The following is a 14,439-nucleotide window of genomic DNA, read 5'->3' as shown; positions in this document are numbered from 1 at the left end:
AAATTTCTTAACCAATAACTATAATTCTCTCTCTTCACTATAAGAGAACATTAAATAGGGGTGCTTATGTCAACAAATATATCAATGATTGCACTCTTAAACAATGTGCATAACCTTAAACAACAAAAGATCAGGAACGGAGGGAGTAACTGCTTCCTCTGTTCCAGAAAGTTTGTTGTTTTGGACCATCTTTCAATATTCCATAATGGTTGTTGTTTTAGAAAACCAATGCATCTTTTGTTAACTTTTTTCACATATACCCTCATTTAATACATTTTCTCTCACTTATCACCTTTCATATTAATCAACCACAACTTTTCTCTATTAATTGCATTCTTCTTAATCTAAGTATAATTTAATAGTTGCACATCATATTAGTAAAATTAAATAAGAGTAATTTAGTCAAATTATACTATTAACAATTGTTTTCTTAATCTTCACAACCTTAAACTACAAACTTTCTGGACGGAGGGAGTATTTACTTTGAAGAATTTTTTTATTCTTATATATCTGTACACTTAGCATTTCAAGAGAGTATTAAATGATGTTTTTCCTAATAGTACCTTTATAGGAGCAATAAATGAGAAAAGATAAAACATATTTTAGAGGGTAAAATAGAAAAACAAGTAGTAATAACTTTCTAAAAATTAACAAAATTAAATGTACTCCTTAATATGTGTTTCTTCTCTCATTTAACAGTTAAATAAGAACAGAGTTAGGAGATCAAGTAGCTGAAGAAATGATGTGGACGTATCCAATGGGCTGCCCCACTAATGCTACTAAATTCTTTACTATATTTTCGGATAAAACGTTTTTCAACGGAATCTAACGCCGGCGCCTCCATCCTCATTTCCACCGCCATGTGTCAGTCACACCCCTCTACCTCTTCCTATCTTTAACCGGCAATTAAAACCATGTGATTAATGATAACATTAATTTGGATGATTAGTGTCTTTAACACTGTGATTTAATGTAGGTTGAGTCTCAGCAGGTAATAGCAGAGTGCAGAGAGCAGAGCAGTGACATTCCAATTCCAATTCCAATTCTTCTCGTGATTCCCGAACATTCTCTTCATTATTCCACGCGCCACTCTCACACGTTCCACGCGCCTCCTCCTCAATTCTTCCTAGGGTTTTCCCAACTGTGAATGTACCTTTGCTCCGACATTCACCACCGTTGCACAATGTCCGGCCCGCTCGACCGTTTCGCCAGACCTTGTATGAATGTTCCTTCTCTTTCTCTTTTGATCTCATTCTGGTTTTGTTTGTGTTGTGTTTGACTGTTTCTGTTTTTCTTGTGTGTGTGTGTGGTTTGTTTATTTTTCATGTTTTGGTTTTGATAGGCTTTGAGGGATTCTACGGTAGTGATGAGAGAAAAGAGAGGAAGTCTGATTTTGAGAACTCTGAGGATGAAAGGAGGACCAGAATTGGATCTCTCAAGAAGAAGGCCCTCAATGCATCTTCCAAGTTCAAGCACTCTTTGAAGAAAAAGAGCAGCAGGAGGAAAAGTGACGGGCGGGTTAGCTCTGTTTCCATTGAGGATGTTCGGGATGTTGAGGAGTTGCAGGCTGTTGATGCCTTTCGCCAATCGTTGATTATCGATGAATTGCTTCCGGAAAGACATGATGATTACCACATCATGTTAAGGTGCCCTACATTGGTCTTGAGTTGAATTTATTTATTTGATTGCCCTGCCCTTGTTGAGTTCAATGATCTTATACTGTAGTACTTTCTTAATTTATATATTTCTCAGATTTCTGAAAGCAAGGAAGTTTGATGTTGAAAAAGCAAAGCATATGTGGGCCGATATGCTACGATGGAGGAAGGAGTTTGGCGCCGACACTATTATGGAGGTAACTGCAGATACAACTTGGATTGTTGCTTTAGCTTCTGCAGATTTAAATTTAATAGAACTTGGATTGTTGCTTCATCTTGGCTTAATATTTCATGTTTGTTTCAGGATTTTGAGTTCAAAGAATTAAGCGAAGTTGTAAAATACTATCCACATGGCCATCATGGTGTTGATAAGGAAGGAAGACCTGTTTACATTGAAAGGCTTGGAAAAGTGGATGCAAACAAACTTATGGAAGCCACTACTATGGATAGATATGTAAAGTACCACGTACAAGAGTTTGAGAAATCTTTTGCGATAAAGTTTCCTGCCTGCACAATTGCTGCCAAAAGGCACATAGAATCGAGCACTACGATCTTAGATGTTCAAGGCGTGGTATGTTGCCATTAGTTCTTCCTCATTGCATTTTACCTACGAATCTCTATAACATGCAAAAAAACTTATGTTATAGTGTCACTTCTAGGGCCTTAAGAACTTTTCAAAGTCTGCCCGGGAACTCATGATGCGATTACAAAAAATTGATGGCGACAATTACCCTGAGGCGAGCAATCTCAATTCCTCTCTTATTTTCTTATGTTCCTTATTTTGCTTATTGGAAATTTTGAAGATAAACATGTACTAAGGTCCCCAATTCTTTTATTGATGATACAGACTCTCTGCCAAATGTTTATCATAAATGCTGGCCATGGGTTTAGGTTGCTGTGGAACACTGTCAAGTCTTTTCTTGATCCTAAAACAACTTCAAAGATTCATGTATGTAAACGTGATATTTTCTAGCTGTCTAAGGCTCTTTTCTTGATGGTTTAAGGCTGCTGACATTGTTTGATGTCTCTTTGGAAACATCACTTAGGTTCTTGGAAACAAGTACCAAAGCAAACTGCTCGAAATAATCGATTCCAGGTACTTTATCGACATATATCTTAAATGTTTCTATTTCCCTGTATGTTTTCCATTTTCTGAGTATTTTTTTCCTATTGACGAATGTACTGTACTTTTAAAGCATCACTACCAATTTGCATTATCCAAAGGCTTAATATTTTTTTTTGGTGAACTTAAATGAAGTGAGTTGCCAGAGTTTCTTGGAGGAACCTGTACCTGTGCAGATCAGGGAGGTTGCCTCAGATCCGATAAAGGGCCCTGGAAAAACCCTGAAATCTTGAAGGTAGTATGCTGGCCTTGCTTGGCTGCTAATAAGTTCATCACGTGTTCTTCTATGTCAATCTTGTTATATGCTAACTGTTAATTACATGTTGACATTTTGCAGATAATTCTCAGTGGTGAAGCAAGGCGGGCAAGGCAGGTAGTAAAAGTTCTAAACAGTGAAGGAAAGGTTATTGCATATGCAAAACCGCGTTGCCCAATGGTAATTTGTTGTATGATATATTATTGCCTGGACTGAGTGGAGCCTAGTTTTTTTTCCCTGAAGAAGCAGTGGAGCCTGATTTGATTCCTTTGTACTCTTTAGTGTCCTTTTCATCGTGTAACTTGATTGACCATGACACTTCTTTCTTGCAGATAAAAGGCAGTGATACATCAACAGCTGAATCAGGGTCTGAAACTGAAGATATAGCTTCTCCGAAAACAATGAAGAGTTACTCGCACCTTAGGTTGACCCCTGTTCGTGAGGAAGTAAGCGATGTCCTTGTGATCTGTTCTCATGTTTCTATTAAATAGCGGAGGTTTCAGTTGATGGACTGTAGGTCTTTTGTGTACCCGTTTTCCCCTTAAATTTAATGGTAGCAAATTTTTTATTTTTCTTGGATTCCTATTATTCTGGGAGTTTAAGGGGTATTATTTTAAATGTAGCTTTTCAAGGAGATTTGTTCATAGGATTTATCCATGGTCTATCCCAAACGCACAAATTATTTACAAGTTGTGTTCTTTGTCAGGCTAAGGTTGTTGGAAAGTCAAACTATGCTGGTAGTGGCAACTTGGCAGGGTATGACGAATACATTCCGATGGTGGACAAAGCCGTTGATGCTGGCTGGAAGAAGCAAGCATTACTCCAGATCCAGAGGTCTCATAGTACAAAAGGTTAGCTTTAATTGGTATTTGTAGTAGACATGCCTTTTCTGGGGCTTATTCACCAAAAATAGATACAGTTATTTGAAAAAATAATCCGACACATCAAAATTCATTTTCAGCCATGACACTAATTGGTTCACTAACTATGGAATATGGAGGACATCTGATGGATGTACATGTATTAATGTCTGGACTCCAGATCTCCATTTTGTAATATTTTCCCATTTTGGTATGATAAGAAAAGATTATGTTCAATTAAATAATGAATTTTGGACTAATCCATGTTTGTTTGAAATTAGCTGATATTTTGATAGGCTTTATTGAAGATATGAACTTGGTTTTCTCTTAATGCTCATGTAATATCTTTTGGTATGTATGCTGCACACCATGCACCTGTTGCCATAAATAGCAATCCACTCCCTTGTTTTTAATTGCTATGAAGTTGCATGGCCCTCTCTTGACCCTTACAGGGATCTATGGAAAATCAATTTATATCATCCCTTATATGTGTTGACACTTGACGCCACTTTTGAGTTTTATTAGAACATTTTATTGGCTAGATGCATTTCGTCTAAGCTTTGTCTGGTGCAACCAAGCAGTTCTCTTTATGAAAATGGCGCATTGCATCTTGCATACTTAATTTCTTCTAAGTTAGACACAAACCATTTCAGGGCCAGCACTTGAGAGTTTAAAGTCTTGGTATAGTTGATCCTTGACATGATATTTGTGCTTTGTCAATGCTTTGAGCACAAAAGGCTTTTGTTTGAAGCTTTGGTTTGCTTAGGAGATAAACAAGTCCAGAAGTCCTGGAACTGCACCTAAAAGCTTGAGCTTTTGGGAGAGTTGGTGCCTTGCTTGGTTTCTCGACTTAAATTAATGTAATTTGCTGAGGAAATATTAAATTGAAATTTCCATTACAGGAACACCTCCCCTTCCTGACACTCCAAAGGCTCCAGAAGGGATTCAAGCTCGGATTTGGGTAGCCGTGACCTTTTTCTTTTTAACCCTGTGGACTCTCTTCCTCTCAGTTGCATGTCGTGTGACCAAGAAACTCCCTACAGTATCATCTACTGATTATCTGAGAACTTCAGAGCCAACTCTTGATACAACAAATAAGGAAGACTCTGGTTCTTCTTCACTGACTGCAGCACATACTGAGGCAGATCTCCTATCCTCCATGATGAAAAGGTTAGGTGAGCTTGAAGAGAAGGTTGAAACTCTCCAATCTAAGCCATCGGAGATGCCTAATGAGAAAGAGGAATTGCTAAATGCTGCTGTCTGCCGGGTGGATGCTTTGGAAGCAGAGCTAATTGCAACTAAAAAGGTGGAATGCTATAATTTAGTTTTTCATTATCTTTAAAGAAACTGCAGTCGTGATGATGCATTTTATGCGTACATGTATTACATTGAAGTATTTTCAATTTTCTGTTATTTTTTCTTATTTCGTTTGTGATCTTTAAAATAGGCACCCCCTTATTTATGTTTGGGTGCATTTCCTAAATGTCGTATTATAGCTGTGGATGTAGTGAATGCATAGCTTCTCATTGTTTTGTTCACCTGAGCAATTTTCTGACGTTTGGGTTTTTTTGGATTGTGCAATAGGCTCTCTATGGAGCTTTAATGAGGCAAGAAGAGCTGCTTGCTTACATTGATCGCCAAGAAGAAGCTAAGCTACGGGTAAGTTGTCACATGTATCTTTAGAACACAATTAAAACCTTATGGACATTGTTCGAATTCTTGATATCTGTTTGCTAATCAGAAAAAGAAGTTTTGCTGGTGACTTCTGTTGCTGCTGATAGAAAGAGAGATTCTGGAGGAGGATGTTTTCCAAACCACGTTGTTTCTATGGCGAGTTGACCTTGCAGTGATGTAAAATCTGAACACTGATTTTTAATATACGGGGTAAACTTTGATAAATTGTTTCAAGCTTGTGTGTAGCTAGAATGGCTTACCTATTGCTAACGCACAAGACTTTTTTTCTCCCTAGCTTTATTGTTTTTGCTGTGACCACATTTGTTAATTGTTGTATTTGGTGTGATTAGTTGTTAATTAGTAAAGCGTTTGTTCTTCTGATCTTTCGGAACTTACATTGAATATTAATCTATTTGGGGGCATCTTATTTCAAAGGTAAACCTTAGTAAATTTGTGAGGCAAGCAAGCAGTGATAATGTAATTTCCAAAGTAAAAGTGAATGGTTGTAAACGGGTTGTGGTCCAAACTACTGAGATGTTGATTCTATTGGCATCTTTTGGTAGTTGTATGGGTGAAGAATGAAGATCCATTTGATAAGTAAATATATGTAGTTGTAGATAGACGATTAGTTCAAATTGTATATGCCTGATGTTTATCCATTGGGAGAGTTAATTCCACTATCATCGGGATGAAATTTCAATTATTGTTAGAGGGATAAATTTATTGAGGGGATCAAGCTAAAGATTATGATAATGTGGTTCCATGACAATCAGAATAATGACCCGAGAATTTTATATATTGTGAAGTATGGATTAGCAAGGATAAGTTAGAAAAACTAAACAATATTTGGCAATTTTGTCTTCAGAGAAGATGTAACCAATAATTATGTTATTTTCTTTGGTGGAAATTTTTTATGATGGTTGTTGTGTTATTTTCTTTGAAGCTCCCATTTTGTTGAATGGTTATTTTCCGATGTATCTAGTTACTATAAAAGAAAAAACAATAGCCTTATGTGGAATTGCAAATAACTTTGATTTTTAGAACATTTAGTGTGTATTTGATTTCTTGTTTGTGCTAATGCAAATGGAAAAAATACTCTCACACAGACAAAAATAAGATTTTGTCACGCTGATTTCAACGAAGAATGACATTAGGTTTAATAGAGATTCAATGACGCAATTATTTTCTTTTTCATCTTTATCCCTCTTACTCTTCATTTTATCTTACTGTCTTTCCATCCCATCATCAATCACATCCGTCACTTTTTTTAATATTAAAAGTGAATCTACATTTGTCCACCAATAATTTTCCAATTGTGAATGAATGTGATACTTTCATAAAAACATATTGTATGAAAAAAAAGTTGCAAGGGCAAACAATACTTTACTGAGTGCGGCTTCTGATTGCTCCAAGATAGAATGTGTAAAGCCTAATCTGATTTTTGTTAATCTATACCAAACCTTGTATTATACATATACACAATTGTCAAGGATGGCACACTGTATTATACAGAAGATTCCAGTCCAATAATGGACAAATTATACTCCCTCCGGTCCTATTTATAAGCATGAAAGAGAAGAAAAATCTTGGTCCTTTTTATAAGAACCAAATGAAAGTTTGAGCTATATTAATTATTTTTTTCCAATGATGCCCTTATTAATTCTAACTTGTAAAATGTGTCTCATTAATTATTCTCTCTCTTTCCCACTTTCCAATACTAATAACAAAGGGTAATTTTGGAAGTTTATTTTGATTCAAGACAAATTTAATGCATTTTATCTAGTTTAACTACATTTCTTAAACTATGTGAATTTTTTTTTTGCTGCTTATAAATAGGACCGGAGGGAGTACAAAGTTGAATGCAATAGCATTCGATGGGGCTGATGATAATAAAGAAACGCCACCAACTTTAAAAGTCTGACTAATGTTAGATATTAGAGGTGAGACAGCAATGCATATCACCTTACCAGTGGAACTGCAATCACAAACCCCAAAAACTTGTGTTAGCAAAAGCAGGATCTATATAAATGTATGGCAAGTAATGGATCAGTGTCAAAGTTAAAATGACCTACCAGCTTCTTCTTTTTCTTTTTGTCAACAAGAGCTTGGAGCTCCACTTGTTTAACAAAGGCATCATCAAGTGCCTAAAGCAGCAACGAAGTAATGAAAATTACAAATGTGTTAGCAGTTAGCACACGTTTCGATGAGTAATGATTCATGGACATTTGCATAGTGTAGAACCTAGAGTGAGAAAGGAAGAGAAGAGAGAAAAGTAATAGATGTAATATATAATGTGATAAGAAGTGATGAATTGAGAGTAAAATGAGGTATCCGTACTGTTGGGGTGACCATCACTACTCTGTATCTATCTATTGTAAGATGTTTTTATCACATGTGATTCCCAAATGATGATGATGACATTCAAGTGTGATGGAGAACCATACCTTTTTGGCTGTAGCCAAGTCTTCTTCCAGAGTACATACTCGGCTTAGAGCATTATTCAGCATTTCCTCCTTTTCTGGTGGCATGGAAGGTCTCATGCTGAGGGCATTCACCTTCTCTTCTAGTTCAGCCATGCGCTTCATCAAGGCCATATGTTCATCAATGGAAATTGCTGGTGCTTTCATCATGTTGCCATCATAATATACAGAGCTGCCATACAAGGCAACTTCTGTGATTTTCCTTGGCATGTTCCGCGTCAAACGGATGAATGTTATGAATCCCATCACCACAGCCATGATTCCACCAGCAAATTGAGTTGTTAACCCAGTCTTACAATCTTTGTTAGGGAAGCAATCTGCAACTTAAGGAAAATGTATTTAGGCCGCTTTTAGAAGAACTTATTTGAGCCTATAAAATAGCTTATGATTTACCTATAAGTTGTTTTGAGCTTACTTTCATAAACTGCTCAGATTAGCTTTTGAATAAGCACTTATATCTATCTAAAGATGCAAGTAAAATTTTGAGAAGTGAGAACAAGTGGTCATTCTTGAAATACCTTGAGAAAGTGCCAATTTATCATTTTGTACTGCTTTCTTCCAAGAGACTGAATTACCAATCACTGGGACAAAGGCATCACACTGATATACATTACATTGTTTTGCAACCTGCAATATGTATGGGGAAAACCCAAAATCAGGTTAATTATGCAGTAGCAAGGAGTGAAATTAATAGGAAACCAAAAATTTGTTTTACATTTCATCAAATAAACTTGTTCTAGTTTGTCAGTTTTGGACAAAAAGATGTTTGTTCCCCGCCTTATAAATGATTAAACAAACAGAATCAAACCATGACTAGACAAATTTGCTGCATCATGCTACTTCATGCAGATCCTTTAACTGTTTAGTGCAATAAATAATACATAGGAAGCCTAAGAAACTTACTTCTGGAACAGCATAACATTCTGGATGCTCCACTTTTGGCATGCATTCCTTAATTTTATAGTAAAAAAAAACGATATTAAGTTATCAAATTTTCTGGCAATTAAGGATGCAAGGAAAAAAGTTTCAGAACCAAACTTTGCACTTGAACTTTGTAAGTAGTAGGGAACTTACTACCTTTTCATATGTTGTGTCATCTTCAATCATTGTTTTTTCCTCAATCCCAGATAAGGTTTTCCTTTTGCATTTGCCTTGACCATTTTGAACCATCTAATTTCATCCAAAGAAAGCACTTTATTATTTCATTTTCTAATTGTATAACTCAGAAGGAAATTGATCTTTCAGCAGAAAACATACCTTGAAGATTTCAGGGTCATTCCATGGTCCCTTATCAGAAAGCATACAACCACCTTTGTCTGCACAAGTACAAGTACCTCCCAAGAACTCTGGAAGTTCACTGGTAAAATAAAAAGTACAAACAAGGTGTTATGTTATAGTTTTAAGTACTAATGCTATTTACTTATTCAGTGATGTGATTTAACGTGTCTTAAGGTATCATCTGAGAAGCTATAAAATGCCACGTGGAGTTTAATGTGGATTGCAGAAGTAATATTTTGTCACATTGAGCTCAACAGAAAATCAAACGCACACTCAACGTGACCTTGAAGTTTACTGAAATGGGATAAAAATCATAAAATACTTCTATGGGAAAGGCTAAGAAAAACTAACCTGGCATCAATGATCTCAAGCAACTTACTCTGGTATTTGTTCCCTAGGACCTGATCATTAATTCAGCAATCTGGTCAGTGCTGCTATTTACCTGAAAATTGAAATCAACATTGCTTCTAAGTGTTACGTGTTATAAAATTGCTTACATGGATTTTTGAAGTGGTCTTGGGGTCAAGGAAACTCTTGATAGTGTTCCACAGCAGCCGGAATCCAGAACCAGCATTGATGATGAACATACGGTTCAGGGACTGTGTGAAAAGAAAAGTAAACTTAGTTTAAATTCAGAAGATGGCATTTTAGTGTATTTTTGGTTCCCCAATGGAGAACTTCAGAATCAATTGTCACTGGTTGAAGTCACTTTTGGATGTAATACAGATCTTTGAGAGTCATTAAAGAATTGATTTTAGTTCCAACATTAATTTGCATAGAAGCTAAAGAGACTAGCTTCTGCATTTAACATGATTAATTGTGAGATTTTACAGCGCATTTCAGAAAATTACTCTACAAAAATTTCTGTTTTCATAAATGTATCCGAACATAAATAATTTCACTTTCAACTTACTAATAGAACCTGAGTGACAGAACCTGATTCTATTTCTGTAGACGAACCCTAATTCCCAAATTGGGAATCAGGGGAGATACATGAGAGAGATGCCAAACACCCTCCCTAACCCTAGAAAGAGAACCACTTTTCTCTCTAAACCCAAATCCCAAATAAATACCAAGATGATACCCTAATGCTCACTAACCTCTCTTATTTATAGGCAACATGCCTTTATTAACTTTCTAACTAACTCTCTAACAACTAACAATTCCTAACTAACCCCGCAATCCTATCACTCACTTTTACCATAATTAACTTGTGAAAACACTGATGCAAACATGGACTTAGCCAGTGAGACTGTGAGACAATCAAGATGACTGAAAAGGTGAAAATAGTACCTCAGGATAGTTATCACCATCAACCTTTTGAAGCATCTGGATGAGATCCCTTGCAGCTTTATTCAAACTTTTGAGACCCTGAGTAACCATGTTATGTGTGAAACTTCTTTTGCATATATAACAAGTGCTAATATGATATTAACAAGCATAATTGGAAATGGGGAGCACCTCCTTCAATTATAGTGACTATCATTTATAGCATGTTTGAATCGGCTTCTCTTTTCACATAATCAATTATGAAAGCTAGAAACTACATAGCTAGATAAGTAATTGCATAGTTTTATAACTTTCATACATACCACTCCTTGCACATCCAAGATAGTGGTACTTTGGTCAATGTGCTTCTTTGCTGCGATTGAACAAGCAGGCAACTTAACAGCAAAAGTCCTCTCAAACTCTCTTACATGGTACTTAAGATAGCGATCCATGGTGGTGACTTGCATCAGCTTGTGAGAGTCAACCTGACCTAACCTTTCTATGTAAACAGGTCTTCCATCCTTGTCAGTTCCGTGATGTCCTTGAGGGTAGTATTTTATAACTTCATCTATCTCCTGGAACTCAAAATCCTTAACCAAAAACAGAAGAAGTTCTGATTAGCCACAATAATGTCTCATGAATCAACTATCCCAAAAACCGAGTATTTTTTTTTATACAAAGGAGTACCTCCATGATGGTATCAGCACCAAATTCCCTTCTCCACTGGAGCATATCTGCCCACATTTGTTTTGCTTTCTCAATGTCAAACTTCCTTGCTCTCAAGAATCTGGATCATCATATAGTAAATCGATAGCTCAATTATAGCTGTGCAATTAAGGCATTAAATGATGCTACTTAGTACCTATACTACCTATCATTTGTAAATTGATATAGAAACTGTTTGGATGCAGACTAAATAACATTTACTGTTTATGTTTTTTTCTAGTAGATAAACTCTGGTAAGGGCTCTAATGCTCTTTAGTCCTTATCCAAACAGACTCATAGTGGTTTTGGTTCCTCGTTGACGAACCTCATAATCAACTATGATAGAGTAAAATCAATTTTGTATGACAATATTGACGTTTAAGAGTCATTTTGGAGAATTGATTTCAGCATCAAAATCAATTATGCTAGAAGCTAGAGAGAGTAGTTTATTCGATAAACACAATCAGTTCTGAGATTTTACAGTTGAATTTCACATTTTGCTACAAAAACTGTTTTTTCATAGATCTATTTAAACATAAATCACTTCACTTTCAGTTCATTGTTATTGTAATTAATTTTGTCTAAATCAATTTTAACCAAAACCAATTGTGACAACGCTGATACTATGTCTCAAGGTTACCTTAGCATCATGTGATCATCATCATGTTTAGAGGGTAATAGCTCTTCCAGGGTAAGAGCTTGGCGAAAAGCATCAACTGCTTGTAACTCTTCTAAATCAAGTTCATCCTCAATAGCAATAGACATAACCCTGCAGTGCTTTCTCCCCTTCTTTGTCAAGGAGTTTTTGAACTTAGAAGATGCACTGATTGCTACCTTCTTTAGAGAACCAAGCCTGGTCTTCTTTTCATCCTCTAAATATTCCATCTCAAGACCTGTTTTTGTAGAAAAGAAAATCTATTCACAGAAGTTTTGAACATTAAGACAAGGTATAGAAAGAAAGAAATTCACAACCTAGATATCCTAACCCATCCTTGTTCAGTTGTATTAACTGCTTTCTTTTTGTTTTGATCATCTTATTTGAGTTATGCTATATTTCATATTCCAATAATATGTTTGAAATTTTTTCTACAATTGATTTTGAAGTTAAAAAAATAACAATGGGAAAAAGTTTTTGTGAATAGTTTCTGACTTCCAGAATTGATTATGGAAAAAGAGAAACTGATTCAAACATGTTGTGATACAAACATTACCAATTTACCATATAGAATACATGAAGATTTCATTTCATAGGACACACATAAAAATATAACCAAATGACCAAAACCTACAAAGGGTTCATAAAATTGCAAAAAATGAGACTGACTAACCTTTAACAGGTTGATCTGTACTAGGTACGGACATAGTGTCACACATGATTAATTATTGAATCTCGTAAGCTTACTCCAATGAGCACAAACAGAAATCAACAACACACATATAACAAATCCCCCAATTAAGCCCTCACGTGCACCTGCACCTTTTAGTCCAGGAAACAACATATTAGAACCTGAAAAAACATATAATTATTGGTGAACACACGCAGACACTCAATAGATATCCCAAAAGTTTACATTCTCGAAACTATTTTCTGAAATTTACTGAAAACTAGTTGTTCCAATGTATTTTACATGTCCAGAAACTAGTTTCTGAATGTAAATTTTTGGGATATTTGCTGTTTGTTTGCATTTTGTATGTGTTCACGAATCATTGATATCTTTCATCAACAAAACAAATCAACCTTGTTCATGTTCAGCATGCATGGAGAAAGAAAAACCAAACAACAAAGATATATAGGTAAAGTGCAGTCAAGCAGCTAAGAATCATTAAAGTCTATGGAGGCTCAAAAAGTTCATGAAACAACATTATTATTGAAAATGGAAGAGGAAGGGAATTGAAGAGAATTAAGATGAAAAAAAAAAATGGTAGGAAAGGAAATTAAGATACCTTTGCAGTAGGAATGTGAGCATTACAAAGCAAGAGAGAATTTGCAAATTTATGATCCGAATATATCTCTCAAAGTGAGGCCATGATAAAGAAGGCCAAAAAATGGGAAGGGCCAGGTTGGTGCAACTCATTTTTAGAGCTTGCCGTTTTATTTTTGTTTACTACTAATTGATGAGATGGTTCTTTTTAAGGTTTTGTTGCTACTAGAAGGAAACAAATAAAGATGGTGTTGGCGAAATGCAAGCCTCTCCGTTCTTTCACATTTTCTCCTCTCCACTGCGCAACCTAATTAACCAATTCATCCCAAGTTTCTATAGGTTGTTTTTAACATATGGTTTGTGTTATTGATCTTATTTATAGGATTTTTTTTTAACTATATTTTGTATAGCTTATTCGAGTTACGTTTTAGTTTAATCATTTTAATACAAGTCTAACTATTATAATAAGGCTTAATTGCACTTTTGGTCCCTCAACTTTGGCCTTCCTGTGAAAATCGTCCTTAAACTTCAAAATTAGCAAAAACCATCCCTGAAGTTTACATCCGGTTGCAAAATTAGTTTTCCGTTACAATTCCGTGAGAAACTAACAGAATATTCTGTTAAAAATTATTAAAAAATAAAGAAAAAATAAAATTGAGAAAAACAATTAAAAAATAGTGGAAGCTCTTCAGATCTTCCTCTTCCTAGTAAGCATAAGTTAAAAATGAATTAAAAATAAAAAAATTCCAGATCTTCATCTTCCTCGTTGCCGGATCAAAAGTGCAAGAGGGAGTTGAAGATTAGGGTTCATCACAACTTCTCCTCTCCCCATCTCCTCTGTTGATCTTCTTTTTCCTCTCCCGTCAGTTCCTCAGTCGCGTTTATCTTCTTCTTCTCTTCTCTTCTCCGTTCCTCTTCTCCTCACCCATTCCTCTTCTCTTCTCGCGTTCATCTTCCTCCCACATCTTCTTCTTTATCTTCCCAAACCCAACAACCCCAAATCGCGAACCCAGCAACCCCAAATTGCGTTCATCTTCCTCTGCATCGCCTGAGTCTTCAAGAGAAAAGACCATAAACAAATCGCTGGGTTGGGAAAAAGAGAAAAGACCCATAAATTATTCCACCTTCTTTCTAGACCCATAAATTATTCCAGAACAGGTTAGGGAATTGAAGGGTTTGGATTTAATTTTAGGTCTGTATGGGAATTGAAGGCTTTG

At 35.7% G+C, this 14,439-nt stretch overlaps 2 protein-coding genes across 5 annotated transcripts; one reads left to right on the top strand and one right to left on the bottom strand.

The window, feature by feature from the left end:
- The first annotated feature begins 914 nt into the window (after positions 1 to 914).
- LOC130747503 (phosphatidylinositol/phosphatidylcholine transfer protein SFH6-like) lies at positions 915 to 5,949 on the top strand. Of its 2 annotated transcripts, XM_057600458.1 has the most exons (14): positions 921 to 1,217; positions 1,343 to 1,646; positions 1,753 to 1,852; positions 1,960 to 2,226; positions 2,315 to 2,392; positions 2,503 to 2,604; positions 2,702 to 2,751; positions 2,914 to 3,013; positions 3,116 to 3,214; positions 3,367 to 3,480; positions 3,741 to 3,885; positions 4,797 to 5,200; positions 5,479 to 5,553; positions 5,636 to 5,949. In XM_057600458.1, exons 1-14 carry the CDS (start codon positions 1,148 to 1,150, stop codon positions 5,654 to 5,656), a joined length of 1,929 nt encoding a protein of 642 aa, XP_057456441.1. In that variant the 5' UTR covers positions 921 to 1,147; the 3' UTR covers positions 5,657 to 5,949. The 2 variants fall into 2 exon arrangements, with proteins under 2 accessions (XP_057456440.1, XP_057456441.1); XM_057600457.1 differs by having other exon boundaries at positions 915 to 1,217; positions 5,479 to 5,949.
- Positions 5,950 to 6,887: 938 nt separating this feature from the next.
- LOC130747504 (phosphatidylinositol/phosphatidylcholine transfer protein SFH3-like) lies at positions 6,888 to 13,375 on the bottom strand. Of its 3 annotated transcripts, none has more exons than XM_057600461.1 (15): positions 13,245 to 13,375; positions 12,629 to 12,777; positions 11,941 to 12,193; positions 11,283 to 11,382; positions 10,919 to 11,185; positions 10,620 to 10,697; positions 9,824 to 9,925; positions 9,678 to 9,727; positions 9,306 to 9,405; positions 9,126 to 9,218; positions 8,952 to 8,999; positions 8,567 to 8,675; positions 8,013 to 8,365; positions 7,641 to 7,712; positions 6,888 to 7,543 (listed from the first exon to the last, which is right to left on the bottom strand). In XM_057600461.1, the coding sequence occupies exons 2-15, from the start codon at positions 12,672 to 12,674 to the stop codon at positions 7,532 to 7,534; spliced, it is 1,683 nt and encodes a 560-aa protein (XP_057456444.1). In that variant the 5' UTR covers positions 12,675 to 12,777; positions 13,245 to 13,375; the 3' UTR covers positions 6,888 to 7,531. The 3 variants fall into 3 exon arrangements, with proteins under 3 accessions (XP_057456444.1, XP_057456442.1, XP_057456443.1); XM_057600459.1 differs by lacking the exon at positions 13,245 to 13,375 and adding an exon at positions 13,039 to 13,229; XM_057600460.1 differs by lacking the exon at positions 13,245 to 13,375 and adding an exon at positions 13,039 to 13,229 and having other exon boundaries at positions 12,629 to 12,771.
- Positions 13,376 to 14,439: the final 1,064 nt, after the last annotated feature.

Source organism: Lotus japonicus, chromosome 3 (assembly GCF_012489685.1).
Source record: "Lotus japonicus ecotype B-129 chromosome 3, LjGifu_v1.2".
Classification (NCBI taxonomy): domain Eukaryota; kingdom Viridiplantae; phylum Streptophyta; class Magnoliopsida; order Fabales; family Fabaceae; genus Lotus; species Lotus japonicus.
Note: the sequence above shows the minus strand (reverse complement) of the source record. Positions and strands in the feature narration are given on the sequence as shown.